Here is an 18,341-nt window from a genome sequence, read left to right as displayed (position 1 = left end):
AATACCTTTACTGTAAATATAAAGGGTAATACGGAAAATCTTTTGTGCAACCAACTTCAAGATATTATTTTTAGCGAGTTAAATGGTATGAAATTTTTCATTTTTATTTTACAATATATTTTAATTTACAAAATCATTTTATAATAAAGCAAATGACTTGGGTTTTAAAAGTTTCAATATTTTAAAGTTACTAAATTTTGTTTTTAACAGTATTTTTTACTTGCTTTCAACAGTATTTTTTATTTGTTTTCAACAGTATGTTTTATTTGTTTTCTCCGCTATGTTTTATTTGTTTTTAACTTTATGTTTTGTTTTCAACTGTATTTTTTATCTTTTAAATTGAGTGTTTTTTATTGTTTTTTATTATGAGTTATTATGTCTTTTTATTATGTTTTTTTTTTTAATTGTTTTTTATTTTATTTAAACTAAGTATGTTATATTACTTTATAATTATTTATGCAACACAATGATTGCAAAAAGTGACCAACAAAGCCATCCAGTTATGTAGACCTGGGAGATGTGATTATAGAATCAGGTTGTAGAAGATGTCATTGGGTAAGAATCAGAAATGAATGTAAAGGCTATTTAGTAGGAGGAATAAAATTTTATTACTCAGGGACAGGGGGAACCATAACTCACACTCTAGTCATCCTAAGCAAATTATAAAACAATGGCCTATGAGTTGACAAGTCTATATAAATCCACTAGTGTAATAAGGGCTTCCATGAAAAACGTCATACAATATTAAAGCAAAAAAAGAAAATAAGTAAAAAATGATAATAAATGAAAGTAAAGTCAAAATAAAAATAAAAATTAAAAAATGCGCGCTCTTCAAGGTTTGAACTCTGAGTCTTTAATTTATGACGCAGTGCGCTAATTTACCATGCTATAGTGTAGGTATGTGTTTTTCTAAAAATTAGGCTTATAAATGTGGTACAATTCATGGTCTAGACACTAGACAATAATAAATTGAAAACCACCAGTGTAACAGCAAGATTTATAAATACCGCTAATGTAACAAATATGTAATACAAAGCTCACAAAGCGTTAAAATTCACCGGTGTAAGAGGTAAAAAAATGTTGGTGCCATTATAACCAATTAAAATTAAGTAGTGGATGAATGGTGATCCCCCTTTTCAGGAATGCACTGCAATTACCAATGACTTTTTGGGGATTACTTTAAATTTGTTTTATTTTGTTTTTACTGTATACTTTTCAATTAACAGTTGCTAGTTTTGCATTGTGCAAAAAAGTTTTGGCATTTGTTATTTTGTTGTGGTCACACACACAACAAAATTCATAACTTTCATAGTTGTGCATTTGTTATTTTAGGAACGGTTGGTAAATCCTCAAAGCGTGTACCATTGTTTCTTACAAAATCAGAGCTGGAAGAAGAAAAATATGGAGAGGCCTTTCGTCAATTTAAAAGCCGTCTTGGTTTAAGTGACCCCTTAAAAATTAATTTTCTACGAAACACTGCAATGAATCCGTTCCAAGCAAGCGAGGCTTATGTTACAGAAATTTCAAAGTTGTTTAGAAACTGTATCATGAATAGTATTGGAGGGGTATGTTTTTTTAACATTTTAAAATAAATATAGTTTTAATACTTAATTTGAAAAGTATATATGCTGCATTATATAGTTATAGTTTCTATTTTTTATATTTTTAATTTTCTTTTAGTTAAAAGATGTTCCTACTCATCATCGTTTCATTGTAAGTGGCAAAATGATTGATGATGAAAATAAGGTATTCCTTGATTATATTCCGACATTTGCTGATAAATCTCACCAGTATAATGTTGTTGTAACAATGAAAGCTGTCAATGAAACTGAAAAAATCAAATTTATGTAAGATTTTTACTTTAAACTGACTTTCTATTTTTACAAATGTTTTTTTAATACTTTTATTATCAATCTAAATTAAATTGACAAAATATTTTCTACATAAAGAGAAAGTTGCAATACTGATTCAACATATGTATGCAAGACAAAATATGAAACGACTATAATGGATTTTTTGCGTAAGACATCAGAAAATGGAATTTCAATGGAGCTTTACAAATGTAAAAATCATTTTTAATGTGAATATTTTGGTTTTTCTTTTATGAAATTAATTTTAAAAAGTAAAATGATTTTTATTTTAAAGATGGCGCTGAGGGTACTGTTTTGTGCACAGTTAATCTCACAGTAGACGAAGTTTTTCGCTATGAACACTTAGAGGATCCAAAATCTGCAAGTTTCATTGAGTATCCAACATACCAGAAATACTTTTTATACGGAGACAAGAAGCGTGCATTTATTTCACATGTGATCACTAAATATAAAGATTTTCATCAGGTAATAATTTTGTTTAAGTTGGGCCTAATCCCATTTTAAAACGTATTTTTCAAACTTTTTTTTAAATTAGAAACGCTAAGTTTTATTTATCTAATACCAACTGATTTTTTTAAAATTATCTTAAAATTACTTTCTCAAAAATCATTTTACATTCATTCATAATATAAAAAAAAAAAGCTGTCAAGTCTCATGACTTTTTGGTATGTCTTTGCCATGTTATATATATAGTACTGTATAGTACTATATAAATTAGCCACAAAGTTATAAGTTTTATTAGTTATATAACAATTTACATCAATGTAAAAATTAAAAGTGTTTTGAACAAAATACTAAGATCTATTTAATACATTAAAAAAAAAGAGTATATATAGTGAATCAATGTTACTAATATTGAGGTATTGATAGTTTTAACCAAAATTGCAACGATTTTGAGTTGCATGATGTTGTAAATGAACTTGATAACGATAATTAAATTATATTAACTAATTTTAGAGTTCCATTGTCAAAGTTTAATACTTGTTGATGTAATGTTGTTTATTGGTGATAAGTTAGTAATATTGTTTCTCATTTCCCTTTATATTTTCCATCCCGAAATTCACGGGGTGTAGTTTTCTATATCCGGGAGCACACAGTTTATATTAGTACACTAATATAAAATGTTTTTTGAGAAATTTGTCTTAATAAGCATAAACATTTACTTTTGGTATTTAATAAGTTGTCTTCTGTTTCTAGCTTTGACACAATTTCGTTAATAGCCTGCTGTTTAACAAATATTGTGATTTTTTGTGTGTGTAAATTTCTGATTTTTGTAATCTAGTGTTTTCGTGTTGATGCTTTATATTTAAATCCAATTCTTTGTGTTTTTTAAATGGCGAAGGAGTCCGTTTGTAGATAATCCTTTGTAGATAATTTTTACACCGCACTTTTTGCAAATGATTAGATTTTTATTTATAAAAATATTTTTCAAAAGTGACATACAACACAATGTTTAATTATTTAAAATTTTAAAAACCAACCAAAACATACGACTTTTGTCGTTTAAAATCTTATACAAGATACTGATATCGTGAATTCATCTCAAAATATCGTGATACTTGTGAATTCATCTCAAAATATCGTGATACTTGTAAATTCATCTCAAAATATCGCGATACTTGTGGATTCATCTCAAAATATCGCACAAAAAACTATATAGGTTCATGATTTGAAGAAAAGCTTCTTTTTTTTCTTCTTCGATTTTCTCCATATTAGATTTACATCAACAATCTAAGCAAGTATTCAAAACTTTTTAGGAACAAAAATAATAGATTCTAAAAGAAATTTGCGAATTAAGTTTCTTTCTCTAATAAAATTGAGATAAACTTTGAGAATTTTTTGCAGACAATATAAGCAAAATTTGAATAATATAAATTCATTATTAAATAAATTCTTTTAAATTGACCATCTTTATGAAGTTATAAATATAAAGAAAAATAATGTATATTTTTTGTTGTTGAAAAAGTAGGTTTATTATAATTAGGTCTATAATAATTAGTCTTATTTGTCTTTAAGTTATATTTAACATTCAATAATTTAATACTTGGCATTAAGTTGACGATGGTGTTGTGCTACAACACCATCTACGATGATGACGATGGTGTTGTGCTACAAATTTTCTGCAGTTATTACTATCATATTCAGCTATTAGGAACATTTTTTTCTACAATTTTATAAAAAATTCGGTATGTATAAAAGAGTTTTATCGAGTTAAAGAACTCGGATTTGAATTTTCAAGTTACATGTTTACTTGATTAATACTTTTTTATATCTTACGAGTGTGCTAGTATGAGCCGTATCGGATTTTGCGATAAATATATTTAAAAATTTTATCGTCTATTTATTAGAGTTTAAGTTTATATAACTTATTTTTTCTGCAAGGTTGTGGAACTCGATCAAATTCCTCACAGCGTTCCAGAAGTCATTTTAGATATGGGAGCCATCATCACCATTCCAGATATATCTGGAAGCCCGTTATATTTGGGAGACAGAATTTCAGATCCATTGCAAGGTGACAATTACGTTGTCGAGTTTAAAGGCAAACAGCATATCGATTGCAAGACAACTATTAGATTCCAGAAAGCAACGGCAAAGAAATATTTTGATTTTGAATATCTTAATACCATTTAAAAGAGCTTATATTTTGTAATTACGTTTTGTTTATTGACTTGAAAATAAAAATTGTCTTAAATTTTGAACTGTTTCTGATATTGGGGGAATAAAACCATGAATTGCGACCTTGTAAAATTAAGCACAACTTTTTTTAACAAAGGTAGCAAAACTAACAGATTGCGTTGCCAAAAAACCTTGATTCATCGACAATAAATATTAAATATATTCTAATAATAATACTTAAGGCATATAATAATAATAATAACAATAATATATAGAATAATAAGCAGAAAATCATTAACAAATCTGTTTTGACGTAGATGTTATTAAAAAAATTTTTTTCGAAATAATGCAAACTTTTTTGCTTTCTAATCACATAAACTTTAATGACAACAAATGTTTTAATGATAAAAATAAGTTATCAATATTTAAATTACATTTTCTTAAATACCGAATATTTTGAACTAAATTTTTACTTATAAGTATCTTGTGTAAACGTATTATTTAAATTGTTAATACATCGACTGACAATAGAGATATATCCTTACTGCATATATTTTTTAGTTGCATATATCTAATTTAGCATATATATGCTAAATTAAAAGGAAAGACTTAGCGTTTCTATTGAGACAGGATTTAGTCAGGATCACTCTAAAAACATCAATCGTACCGCTATAATAAATACCACGATAACAATTGCCACCAGTTAAGTGTTTAAGTTAACTCTTGTGTTAAAAGATCTGCGGCTCGACGCGCGCTCCGGCCGCACTATGCGTCGCGCTGAAAGAAAAAACTGAAATAGCCTTATAACTAGCGAACTGTTTAACATTTTGAAGTAATTTTTTTAACGAATTATGAGATATTGTTTGTTTATATATATATATATATATATATATATATATATATATATATATATATATATATATATATATATATATATATATTTATAAAAAAGTCCGATCTATTTTAAAACCGGTTTTTTCGGCGATTTATTTTCATTCCGGTTTTTTTTACGGTTTATCCGTACTTATTCGATTTTTGATTAAAGAGACATAAAACTGATAGTTTTTGATATTTAAAACTCTAAGTCTAATATATCAGTTTATCTTTTTTAGGAGTTATAGGCATTTTTTGTCTCCTACTTATATTTCCATGTTAAATAAAAAAGGAAATAACATGCACCAACACCTTGTCTAAAATGTATATTTTCATGTAAAATAAAAAAAGAAATAACATAAGTATTTTTTTATAAATAAAAGTGAAATGAATAAAAAAGTTTCATTCCCTTCAATTGTAGAATAAAGGTTGTAATGCTAAAATAGGTTTTTAACAATATGTGGCTATGAAAATAACCGTTTTTTAAAACTTGTTTATCAATAACAGCTGCATGGTTTAACAGGGGCGGATTTAGGTATGTGGTGGCCCCTGGGCAGAATATACTGTAGGGGCCCCTTATAAATAAATAAGGAAATGTATTTTTTTACTTATTGAATAATATTTATTATTATGTTTAGTAGTAGTAACACTAGTAACAACTAACTACTATTTAATAATAAATAATTATAAAACAATCAAATCGAGTATAACTAGTTACTAGTTATACTCGATGTTATGATAATATTACTTAATATACTAGTTACTGTAACTAGTATAATAAGTAATATTATCATAATATTCAGTGTAAGTAATTAAATGAAAAAATAATAAATAAAAAATATTAAAAATAATAATGTCAAGTAATTAAAACTAAATGCCGGGAACATTTCTTAATTTTATTTGTACAAATTTATCAATAACGTTTTGATAATCAAGTTTTCTTAAAATATTAGACTCAGAGCTCATTATCGCTAGTTGATTGAGCCTGTCTCTGTCCATAGAAGTACGCAATCTATTTTTTATATGCTTTAAATTAGAGAATGATCTTTCACTACTGCTGTTTGTAATCATAATAACAAGATAAATACAAAGAACTATTTCAACATTAGGAAAACAATCTTTTACTTCCTTATTAATTAATATTTTATACGTTAAATGTTCTTGACTAATATTGTGAAATTCACTGTTTTCAGCTTTAAAATGTTTATAAAATTCTTTAAATTGAATAAGTTCGTTTCCTCAGTGCTCATCAATATCATACTGGTAAATTTTAACAAGTTTAATTGCTTCATTTTCAATTTCTTGGTAACTAAGTTGTTCTATTTTTCGAAGAAAGCCGAATCGTTGGTATACCAATTCATAAGCAGACAATCGTTTATCAAGTTAGAAATAAACGTATCAATTACAGGTAAAAAATTTTGAATTCTGAATTTTTGAGAAGAAGTTAAATCTTCCTCGGGTGTTTCATAAAAATCTATTGGATTTAAACGGATATTTCTTTGCCGTTTACGGTGTTTCAAATAATCTGTTGTTTACGAAATTTCTGCTCCTTGTTTTTCATATTGATCAAAGTTATCACGTTTAGCTTGAAAAAAATTCTTAATAGCTTAATAGCAGATATTGCAGTATTAAGGTCTAATGTCGCATCTTGCAGTAATTTATTAGTTTTATCTACTCTTTCAAGGATATTATTCCAAAAACCCGTGTAAATTCCAGTTTCAAGTGTGCACAATTTGTTGTATAAACAATTTGCATTGCAACGCGTTTTTGTTGTTTGTTCAAAGTCATCAGCTATTTGAATTAGAGTACTTTAAAATTGTTTATAGCCTAGTATAAGAGCTTTTGTTGCATCAGATCTACATGACCAGCGTGTAGTATTAACTCGTTGTGGTACATGGATACGGGTTTTGGTATTTTCTAAACTTAGAGCTTTAACCAGTAGTTCATAACGTTTTGTTGATGCCGTAAAAAATACATATAACTGCTCTAAAAAGTCAAAAAATTCAACAGCAGCAGTACAGCACTCAGCTGCTGCTTTTCCTACCAAATTTAGGGAATGTGTAGCACATGGAATCCAGGAAGCTAGCTTATTATTTTTCAGAATTTTTGATTGGAGACCATTATATTTCCCACTCATTGCAGAAGCATTATCATACGATTAGCCTCTGCAATTTTTTATGTTTAAGTCATATTTATTTAAAAAGTTTATTAAACCATCATACATATCTTGAGCTCTAGAATTCAAAGATAGTTACCATTTTTAGACGAACCGACAATTTCATTTTTACCACGTAATGCTAAACCTCGATCACATATAAATGTTATAACACTTACGAGTCTCTTGATTATATTACGCCAGTAACTCTTTACATCTTCACTTTGTTTTATAATTTCATTGCTAATACGGCCTAATTCTTTTGAATGAACAGCTAAATTTATCACAGAATTTAGATGATCTTTGGAAGTTTCATGACTTATTAATCGATTATCTGCATGCTTCCAGTCACAGAAACCATCATGAGTAAATTGACTGCGTGTTTTGGAAATTAATTTACAAACAAAACAAAAAATGCTACCATTAAATGGTGAAAAACATAACCATGCATGCTTAATTATTTCTCCGTTAGCAGTTTTTTGCTCAAACAATGATTTATTACATTTACGAGTAAACTTCACATCAAACTGTTTTTTTGATTTTTGTATAAATAATTCTTCATTACAATTTTGTAAATTTGAACTTCCTACTTTTGCCCAATAATCTATTAATCCTGTCATATTTTCAGGCCATAATCCTATATCTAAATTTAAGCTTTCATTTGTTTCTTCAACAATATTTTGAGGTGAAGGGTTTTCGGCGATAGTTACTAGTTTTTTTTTTTTTCTTTTTATTACAATCTGAATAAAACTCGTGTTACATGTTAAAATAAATCGTTAAAATATATTATATAAATACTGAAATATATATATATTTTTAATATAAAGAACGCGGAGACTCGCAGAAGACTACTAGGTCTTGTCATCGAGAACCGCTAGAACGTTAAATACAATAAAATAAAGTTACAAGATAAAAACTCTTGACTTGACAAAAATATAAATATCGTTAGTGGTCAAATATATTCAAAACTAAAATATAAAGCTATCTTATGAAGCCATCAAAACCAAGCATTCAAAAATAAAGAAATATGTCATCAATTTTAAAAATTATTTCTTTTAGTTTTTTTTTAAATACTGGATAACTCCATTCATGAGTAAAATCAAAATTTTTTAAGACTATTTTGTTCCATAAAAATGCTCCACGGAATGGAATGCAGGATTTGCCGATATTTGTTTTACATTTTGGTTGTCGTATAAAATTATTATTTCGGAGTATATATTTGTTTTTTTCTTTACATGAATATAAATCACTAAAAGAAACTGGACATAAATTAATTTTACATTTAAACATAAAACAAAGAACGTTGAAAATATTAACCTCATAAATATTAAGAATGTTCATGTTAAATAAAAAAGGCTTTGCATGAGTAAAACGATCTTTTAAATTTATAAGACGTGCTACATGCTTCTGTTGACAATGGAGAGGTTTTAACTTACTTTTGTGCGTACTCCTCCACGCGACATTGCCATAACTAATATGACAGTGTATCAAAGAGTAATATAACTTAATTAAAGTATGTCTCATTAAAATACTTCTTGATTTATAAAGAATTCCAATACTTTTGGATATTTTATGGCATAAGTTATCGATATGGCACTTCCACGAAAGATTTCATCTATAATGATACCTAAAAAATTTGTGTACGTTATTTTTTTTTATAGTTGAGGCGGTAGAGCAATTTGATATGACTGAAATAAAAAAAATATTTTAAAATATGTACCTAATGGAAATTAAACTGATAAGACTTTTTTAAATTTGTATTTCTAATATTAATGCGTTTGATTTTTCAATTTTTAATATATATTTTTTTTAATTAATATATACATAAATGACCAATATACGTATAATTTTTTTTCGATTTTAAACAATTATAATTAGGAAAGGTAAATTTGAAGAGATAAGTATAATATAGTATGTATACATGAAAAAAATATTAATTGTAATATTTATTATTTAAACTACGTAACCTGCATATATTTTATTATTATATGCTATTAAATATAAAAAATAAAAAATATATATTATTAAAAGTAATATTTATTCTTTGTATAGTAATTGTAAAACTTTGAACCTCAGAAGAAGAAGAAGTTGTGTTGGGCTGTGTTATGAAAAACTCTGTCATTAGTTTTTGAAATTATTTCCGTATTTTTTTTATCTTTTTCTTTTGCCAATTTTCGTTTATCTGCACCACTCATATAAACTTGCTTTAATTGATGACGATCTTCTTCCATTTTTAAATTTTAACACTATTCACTGGTTAACTTATAATTTAAGAAACAAATAAAGTCTGTAACTATTGTCTAATGTGTATGCAACTGTTGTTAACTGACGTCTGACATGCAATAAGTGCAACGAACAAATAACGATAATTTATCTACAGACAGATAGTCTGCAATGTGTATTTTATATTTCCGAAAACCCACATGTGTATATTTAGAATCACATTTACTAATATTATTACAATCGACGGTGCACACCGATCGCGGACGGCATAAAGTATCTTATCTTGATTTTTAGAGACCATTCATTGTCAATAAACGTAAATACATCTATTATTAGTTAGTAAAATAAAAAATTTTAAATGTCCAAAAAAAGTTCAATATTATTTAATTAAATATGTGTAAATATAAATAAAATACTTTTTCTGTATTCTAATTTAAATATCATAAAATTGTGGGGGCCCTGAATTTGTGGGAGCCCCTGGGCTGCAGCCCACTCAGCCCTCCCCTAAATCCGGCCCTGTGATTTAATGATACTTCCTTGATTTCTTTTCTTAATATGAACCATTACTCTTTGACTTCCTAAAATTACTTAACAACAAACATTAAAATTATATAGTATAGTTTAAGATATAAACATTTATTATAGAAATTGTCTATTATCAGATTCTAATTCTAATAATTATACATTCAATAAAAAAACTGTATTCAGTGTAATAAATAGATATAATTGAGTTTTTTTTTTTTTTTTTTTTTTTGCAAGCATAAAAAAAACATACTGTGTTGATTATGTGAAAAGACCTCAGAAAAATCAGATTACCTACCACCAGCACCTAAAATTTATTATTAATAGAATTAAACGATAACATTAAATATCTAAATTTAAAGATACAGATAGCTTTCTCCAATATTTACCTTAAGAACAGCTATCAGCTGAATCTTCTTGCAGTATAGCTTTTATACCACTTGCATTTTGCTCTTCTTGCAGTATAGATACATGTCAGATGTCATAAATAAATAATTAGTTGTATCCCTAGTATTTTCGGCAAAAATATTTTAACGTTACTCGTGCAGTTTTTTTGGCTTTGTTCCTGGCTTCAATGGCACTCTCAGACAAAGAAGGTAATGGATACTTAAAATATTTAACAAAATAAACACCACGAACTATCATTCTATGCACAGACTGTGACATTGGAATGGCTTTTAAAAACTGATCGTTAGAAATGACATCAAACAGACGTTCAGGTTTCTGCTTAAAAATTTTTACATCTGGTCTTGTGGTTGTACTGTTCATATCAATGAGCAGGTCCCTAAATAGTTTGATCCTATTGATATTCAAATTTAAAATTCTTCCAGTCACTGATGGATTGTTAAAGAATTTTTGTGCAACATTGCCAGTATTGGATGTACCACTTCCCTTCCTAACAAAAGATACCCTTATTTTTAATTGTGTTTTGAATAAGTGCTGGAATTTTTTTTTGCTTTCAATAAATTCTTGACTGTTTTTTGCAGGAATTTTTCTTCCTTGTTTCACTGCAGGAAGTTTGCAAGCAGTATTGAAGACCTACTCCATGCTGCATATCCACAAATGAAGACTGCTAACTCCAAGTTTTAATATATTCTTGTCTACAAGTTTATCTTTATTCCAAATAGTTTCCAAATTAAACTCCTTAGAACTTGATTGACATATATGACAGCACTGAGATGCTAAATTTTTTTAAAGCATTTTTGATACCACAGCATTAAGTGTTTTACCATCATTCATTGTGGTATAAATAGTTGACAAACTTGAATTTATAACAAAAGTATTTTTATGAAGTGTAAACTTAATATTCTCTAAAGATAAAATTTCATTTTGTAAATGTTCAAACTTCTCTTAAATAAAACTAGCAGTCTCTTTGGCAAAACAAAACATAAGATGACGGGTTGCATCTGAACTATTAGGATTACAATTTTTCCATGTTACCTTTTTTCCACTTCGAATCTCCAACAGTACAAACATTATGCTATACACAGTGGAATCATCCACACTTTTCTTCATAGTTGCGGCATTCTGAAACTCAGATTGCTCACTCTGACCATCACCACTTTGCAAATAACGTATATGTTATCACGTTCCTCCTGTGCTAAAACTTTAATAGGATTATCTTCATCCTCTAAAAAATATTCAAATACTCTAGAAACTGAATGTTTGATCATATTGAAGAGACAACATTTTGCTTCAGTTTCTGAATATTCCACATGCTCTGGATATGTCAACTTTTTGTATTCTTTTAACTTGGTTAAACCTGGAGGAATAAGATGATGATTTTGTGTAACAATTTTCTTAAATTCAGCCCATGTTCTGACTGTTAGTCTTAAATTGCAAAAAGTATGCATAAATTTTGACCATATAAAGTAGACCTGAAAGCAGTAACGGGAATTTATTATATGGTCCAAATTTAAATTTGAATCTGCAGTAACGGGAATTTATTATATGGTCTAAATTTGATAAGTTTGGACCATATAAAGTAGACCTAAGTGCAGTAACGGGATTAGATACAAATCTTTTTACAGCATGTTGAAGTTCTTCCAGATCTTTTCCCTGAAGATTATCCGTTCTTTTACGTTTTATCCTACTCGTGAGTTCTGAAAAAGATTTTCTAGGTTTTGGTGCACAAGGTGCAGTATATATACCTGCTTCAGGTGTTCCCATTGTTACAGTATTTCTTCTAAAACATGTATAATATGTGTGTACATATATATATATATATATATATATATATATATATATATATATATATATATATATATATATATATATATATATATATATATATATATATATACATATATATATATATATATATATATATATATATATATATATATATATATATATATATATATATATATATATATATATATATATATGTATATATATATATACACACACAATATATATATTTATATATATACATACACACACATGCACACACACACACACACACACACACACACACACATACACACACACACACACACACACACACACACACACATATACAAATACATACACACATTATACGTACCTGTTTAATTTCAGTCCAAGAGCTTCAAGTATTAAATGACCCTCATCCTTCCTTTTTTGTTCACCCTGGTTGATGAGCTAGTTACCCTGCTGAATCAGCCTTTCGCATATATATATATATATATATATATATATATATATATATATATATATATATATATATATATATATATATATATATATATATATATATATATATATATATATATATATATATATGCTTTTTTTTCCACATTTGTTAAAGTTTTTTATAAACTCAAAAGCCAGTCTTTGAAAAATTGTGAAACTAACCATACAGCCAGCATTATTTAGTGCAATAAACTTAAACTGAAAAAATTTGGCACAGGCTTTAATATTCCTTCTTAAGAATAGTTGCCTTGGGGGCAATGCATGTGTTAAAAGTTGACGAAGAGTGAATGTAGCCATTTTGATAATTTATAAAATCCATCGCAAGGTAAAACTGTATGTTATTGAACAACGGAATTTTCATTTACTTCACAGAATTTAGTCGGTTTTTAAATAAAACTCACATTAGTAAAAATGATTTTAAAGCATAAGATCACAGCGAACGCCTGAATATTTTTGTATGGCAGTAAAGTCAATTTGCAGTAGCTTTATTTTATTCAAAAAAAACGAGGCAACCTCTGTGACCACATGCTCGAATCAATCATTTTATTATTATTTTATTATTTAACTTTTATTTTGCTGATTAAACAATATTAAAATTTTTCATATAAAATAAATAACATCGTAAACATAAAAAACCTTTATAAAAAACGTTTTTAATCTTTTTAATTTATAATATATATCGTCGCCTTAGAGGGCAGAGGTTCTATCTCCATTTTGGGTAGTTTTGCTGGAGAACAAAAACAAAGTTTGAGCATTAAGCATAAATCAGCAATTTCATTTTTTGTTAGTGTTAATGTTTTTTGATCAATTAGAACTATCAAACATGATAGGAATAATTCAACTTTTTTGAAATTATTAACATTGAAGAGAGTGTGGCACAAATTATAAAAGTCATCATGGAGATAGAACCTTTGCCTAAATTAATTGCGAGTTGAATGGAATTTTTGAAATTTATAAACATAATGAATCCAATTAAAATTCTTTTTTAATTAATAAAAAATGCTTTTTATGATTGTGTAAACTATCAGATAATGACAATCATGGTTCAAACTTTTTAAAATTAGTAACATTTTGGGACAAATTTTACAATTACCATGGAGATAGAACCTTTACTCAAATTAACTGTGAATTGAACAGAATTTAAAAATTTGTAAACAATGTTTTTGTAATCAATATTATTAAGTTCTAAGTGAAATCTTAATCTTAATTGGCAGAAAAATCAGAAAATTGTTATAATAGCAAAATTATATAACAGAATAATTATTATAGTAATACTGAAAAAAATGACTGACAAAAAAGAGTCTTAGTTCTAGTTATCTTCATAGTCCGAGTTAAGAACAAAAATTGTTTTAATAGCAAAATTATATAACAGAATAATAATAGTAATACTGAAAAAAATGACTGACAGAAAACTAAGTCTTAGTTCTAGTTGTCTTCATAGTCCGATTCATCAATTTCTGACGCATCAGCAGTTGGTTCTGGTAAACTGTCTCTCATGGCTACTGCAGACGGTAGGTTGTTATACCATTGGGCATAATCTGGTGGAATAACACGCGATTTCACCATGCGCATGAGATCTTTTTTTTTCGCATCCGAAATAGGCAGGCGAGTAGGATACAATGGCTGAGGCTCTAATCCTTCGATGTTGGATCGTCGTCCTCTTCCAGACTGTACATTTATTTCCAGAAAGGTAGGCGACGTAATGCTATATTTGTACTGCATAATGAACGGTCTTGACTTTTCAAACCTTGCCCACTTAATATTCAACCAGTTGACGGTTTCACCTTTAATATTTTTTGTACGATTTTTCACAATTTTACCGCAAAGTTGTTTTGAGTCAAAAAAATTGGTGTGTTGCAGTGCTTTAACAAGATATGGACACAGATTCTTGCGCGCTTCAGCAATCAGAACTTCGTATTCTCGTGTAGTGTAAATTTTTTGATGACTCTTACTGCGTTCAATAGTACTGTGCATAGAGTCAACTTCTAAATAAGAATGACCCGACTCCATATACTTCATATCGATGCATTCCAGGTGAGTTGTTTGAACAATGTACATCATTGTCGCAACAATAAAATGGTTTCTATTTTGTCCAGAGCACGTATCACTAAAAGAAGTCACCCTCTTCACAGAAACTGGAAGAGACTTCATATAATCTAACAGAGCTGTATTTATTTCATTGGCTCCTCGTTTACCTTCACTTTTGTCCCATAGGTAACAAATTCCTTTTTTGGTCGACGTTTCATAAATAGTAAAATTATAAACGGCAAGTTTCCGCATATAAAAAATCTGTGCATCACCTGCAAATGGAAGTGGTAACACTGCTTTGAGGTCAAAAGTTATAGAACGAATGGAGTTGTCAGCAGCAGATGCAGTCTTATCAGAATTTTTTTCGTCCATAGCTTCTATTTCACGAAATTTATGACTGTCATAATTTGGTCGTAGCGTTTCTTTATCATCACCACTGGCATTTCGAAAAGCATTGCAAATCAAGCATTGGTCTTTTTTGGGAATAAAAAATTTTATATTAAAATCAGTAACAAATATTCTTCGATATACACCGATAGAAACTGGATCTGTGATATTTTTCGTTGAGCAATAATCATCTTTGTATAGTCTATAAAGTTCCTCAATACTTAGTTCAGGACTAAGGTATTTTGCCTTTGATGAAGCCCGACAGTAGTGAGATTCGACCTGAGGAAAGCTTAGGATGTGCTCTCGAACTGCATTGGTTCGCATTTTTGGAGTCTTGTTGGCTGGGGTTTTTCCTTTTTTTGAGTTTGGTGGTATGAAAAGACCAATCTCATTTTTATTTTTTACAACAAACTGAACAGTTTTCTTGCTTATGTCCAAAGTCGTGCAAAAAAATTTTGGCACACTCTAATGACATTGTTTTCATTCGCTTCCACTGGCAGATGATATGCACAGGATATTGTTTTTGGTCTTATTCCTGAATTGTCACGACGACGTGAAACATTGCTACTTTTCACTAAATGGCATATGAAATCTTTTTTTCTATTTTCGCCCTCTAGTTGGTAGTAGTGTTTATTTATTTCTAGTCGTTTGGTTTCCTTAAAATGTTCTCCACACTTGAATTTGCACTTTAAACAGTTCACCGTTCTAGGTGTTTTGGGCGGTACTGCTTTACCTTTTCGTGTCTTGTATTTCTTTTGTCTTTTTCAACAAATCGTTTCCAAAGATTTGGTCTTTTGCCTTGTTTGCGTCCAATTTTTGGTTCAGTGAAAGTTCGCTTTTTTGAATCATTGTTTAATTCCATGGTGAATTCATAGAATTACGAAAAAAACTATTTAAAATTACCTCTGGTTTAATAAAAGGTTGTTTATTCATTATATTTCGTTTGTTATCGTCTGCCATTTTCAAGAATTACGTCATAGGGCAAAGAAGATATCTCCGGTATAGTCAGATGGCAAAGGAGATAACACCTTTGCCCTTTTGGGATTCCGCACAAATGTAGATAGCTCAAAACTCGCACAAATTTATTGCTCTTCTCCTACTATGTGGAGATAGACCCGCTGCCTAATCTGATTCTAGCACTTAAAATAGATGCCCCTAAAGTCATAGTTGAATTTGAGCACAACATGGAGATAGAACCTCTGCCCTCTAAGGCGACGATATATACTGTTATAATCATTCAGGGACTCAAAGAAGGTAAGGATGATGCGTTTATCATCACAACCTTTTCATAGAGCCCCTTTAGTCACTCATTAAAATAAAAATAAAAAAGCACTTTAATTTTTAAAGAAAAATAAAAAGTTTTATAAAATTAAATCACATAAGAAGAAAAAAAAATAATAATAATAAATAAAAAGAAAAAATACAAAAAAATCTGAAAACAAATACTGTAAACTATAATATATATGTCAGGAATTAAGGAGATGCATTTTAGTTTGTTGTTTAAACGATGAAATGCTTTTTAGGTCTTTAATATTTTCATTTTGGAAACGATTCCATATTGATGGACCACGGTTTGTAATTAGAAAACTTGACTGCTGTGATTTAATTTTTCCTAGTTGATAGTCGTTCCTGGTATTTGAACGCAGATTATATTTTTCAGAAAATGATATAAGAAAGTTATCTAAAAAAACGCTTGGTAGAAGATTGTTTTTATATTTATACATAAAAGTTAATATCTGTAATGTTATAAGTTTCTCAATATCTAGAACCATCATGCTTTTCATCACTGGGGCCGGGTTTACTTACCTATTTAAATAACTAATTGCTTTGTATGCATGGTTTTGCAGACTTTGCAATTTTAGCAATTTGGTTTTATAAGTGCTGGCCCATACAATATTTGCGTACAAAAGCTGACTATGTACAAGACTAAAGTAAAGCATATTACGTGATTTACTATCGAGAAAAGGTCTTGACTTATACAAAACACCTATTACAGAGGACACCTTTGTTTCAAGAAGACCAATATGGTTTCTCCATGACAAATTTTCATCAAAAAGTACTCCCAAAAATTTTGTGTATTTTTCACATTTAATTTGGTTTTTATTAATAAACAATTTAGGCAGCTTTAACGGAAGATTAATTGATTGTTTTTTTTATGAAATAGAGCAAAGCTATTTTTTTTACAATATAGGGATAATTTATTTGCTATAAACCATAGGTTGAAATTTTTGAGTTCAATATTCATAGTTTCAAACAAAGTCTTTGCATCAGGATGATTAAAAAATAAATTTGTATCGTCAGCATACATAATTGTAGATATTTCTTGGGAAGCTTTATGCATATCGTTAATATATCAATATCAATATCGTTAATATATCAATGATTAAGAAATCAAAAAATCAGCAAGAAAATGTTGCAAAAACCTTTTTTTTCTATTTCTATTTTTACATTCGATTAAATATATGATTATTTTAATTTCGCATAAAAATAATATAAAATTTTTACACTTATCATATACCTTGAAACGATTTTAACAAAAATGCGAGTTTTTTAAAACCTTGAAAAAACCCATAAAATATCAAAAGTTTAAAAAAACTAAGACTGATTTTTTTTTATAGAAAATTAAAAACTGAATGCAAAAAAAAAACTTAAATAGTATAAATATGAAAAATCACTAAAAAATATGCACAAAATCCTATTTCCGCTAAGCGACGCATAGTGGGCCGTAAAAGCGACATTAAAAACTCTGCTGCAAAAAATCAACCACTAAATGTCATTTCGCGGTGTTCTATAATAAGATTATAAGAACTTCTTAGAGCATATTAAATACCAATTAAAAAAAGTTAATTACCAATATGATTTTTGGTTTAAAATTAGTTTTAAAAAAAATGTTATTTTTTAAAACGTAAAAATTTACGTATGAACATGGAATATTTAGAAGAGTACAAAAATGTCCAATTCTTACAACTTCTGTTTTCAAATCCTAACAGATT

The 18,341-nt window shown here is 28.1% G+C and overlaps 1 protein-coding gene across 2 annotated transcripts in view; it reads left to right on the top strand.

Annotated features, from left to right (window-relative positions):
• LOC100204510 (L-tyrosine decarboxylase) overlaps positions 1-4,563 on the top strand; it is a 47,646-nt gene extending 43,083 nt beyond the window's left edge. For both annotated transcript variants that reach the window (XM_065803465.1, XM_065803466.1), the window contains exons 10-15: positions 1-85; positions 1,333-1,565; positions 1,681-1,847; positions 1,950-2,062; positions 2,146-2,336; positions 4,254-4,563. The exon at positions 1-85 is cut by the window's left edge and continues 51 nt beyond it. In XM_065803465.1, coding sequence (XP_065659537.1) covers positions 1-85; positions 1,333-1,565; positions 1,681-1,847; positions 1,950-2,062; positions 2,146-2,336; positions 4,254-4,502 — 1,038 coding nt within the window. In that variant the 3' untranslated portion in view covers positions 4,503-4,563. The remainder of the gene's footprint in view (positions 86-1,332; positions 1,566-1,680; positions 1,848-1,949; positions 2,063-2,145; positions 2,337-4,253) is intronic.
• The last annotated feature ends 13,778 nt before the right edge of the window (positions 4,564-18,341 follow it).

This window comes from Hydra vulgaris, chromosome 08, assembly GCF_038396675.1.
Source record: "Hydra vulgaris chromosome 08, alternate assembly HydraT2T_AEP".
Taxonomy (NCBI): Eukaryota; Metazoa; Cnidaria; class Hydrozoa; order Anthoathecata; family Hydridae; genus Hydra; species Hydra vulgaris.
The sequence above is the reverse complement of the archived record's forward strand: the minus strand, read 5'-3'. Positions and strand labels throughout refer to the sequence as shown.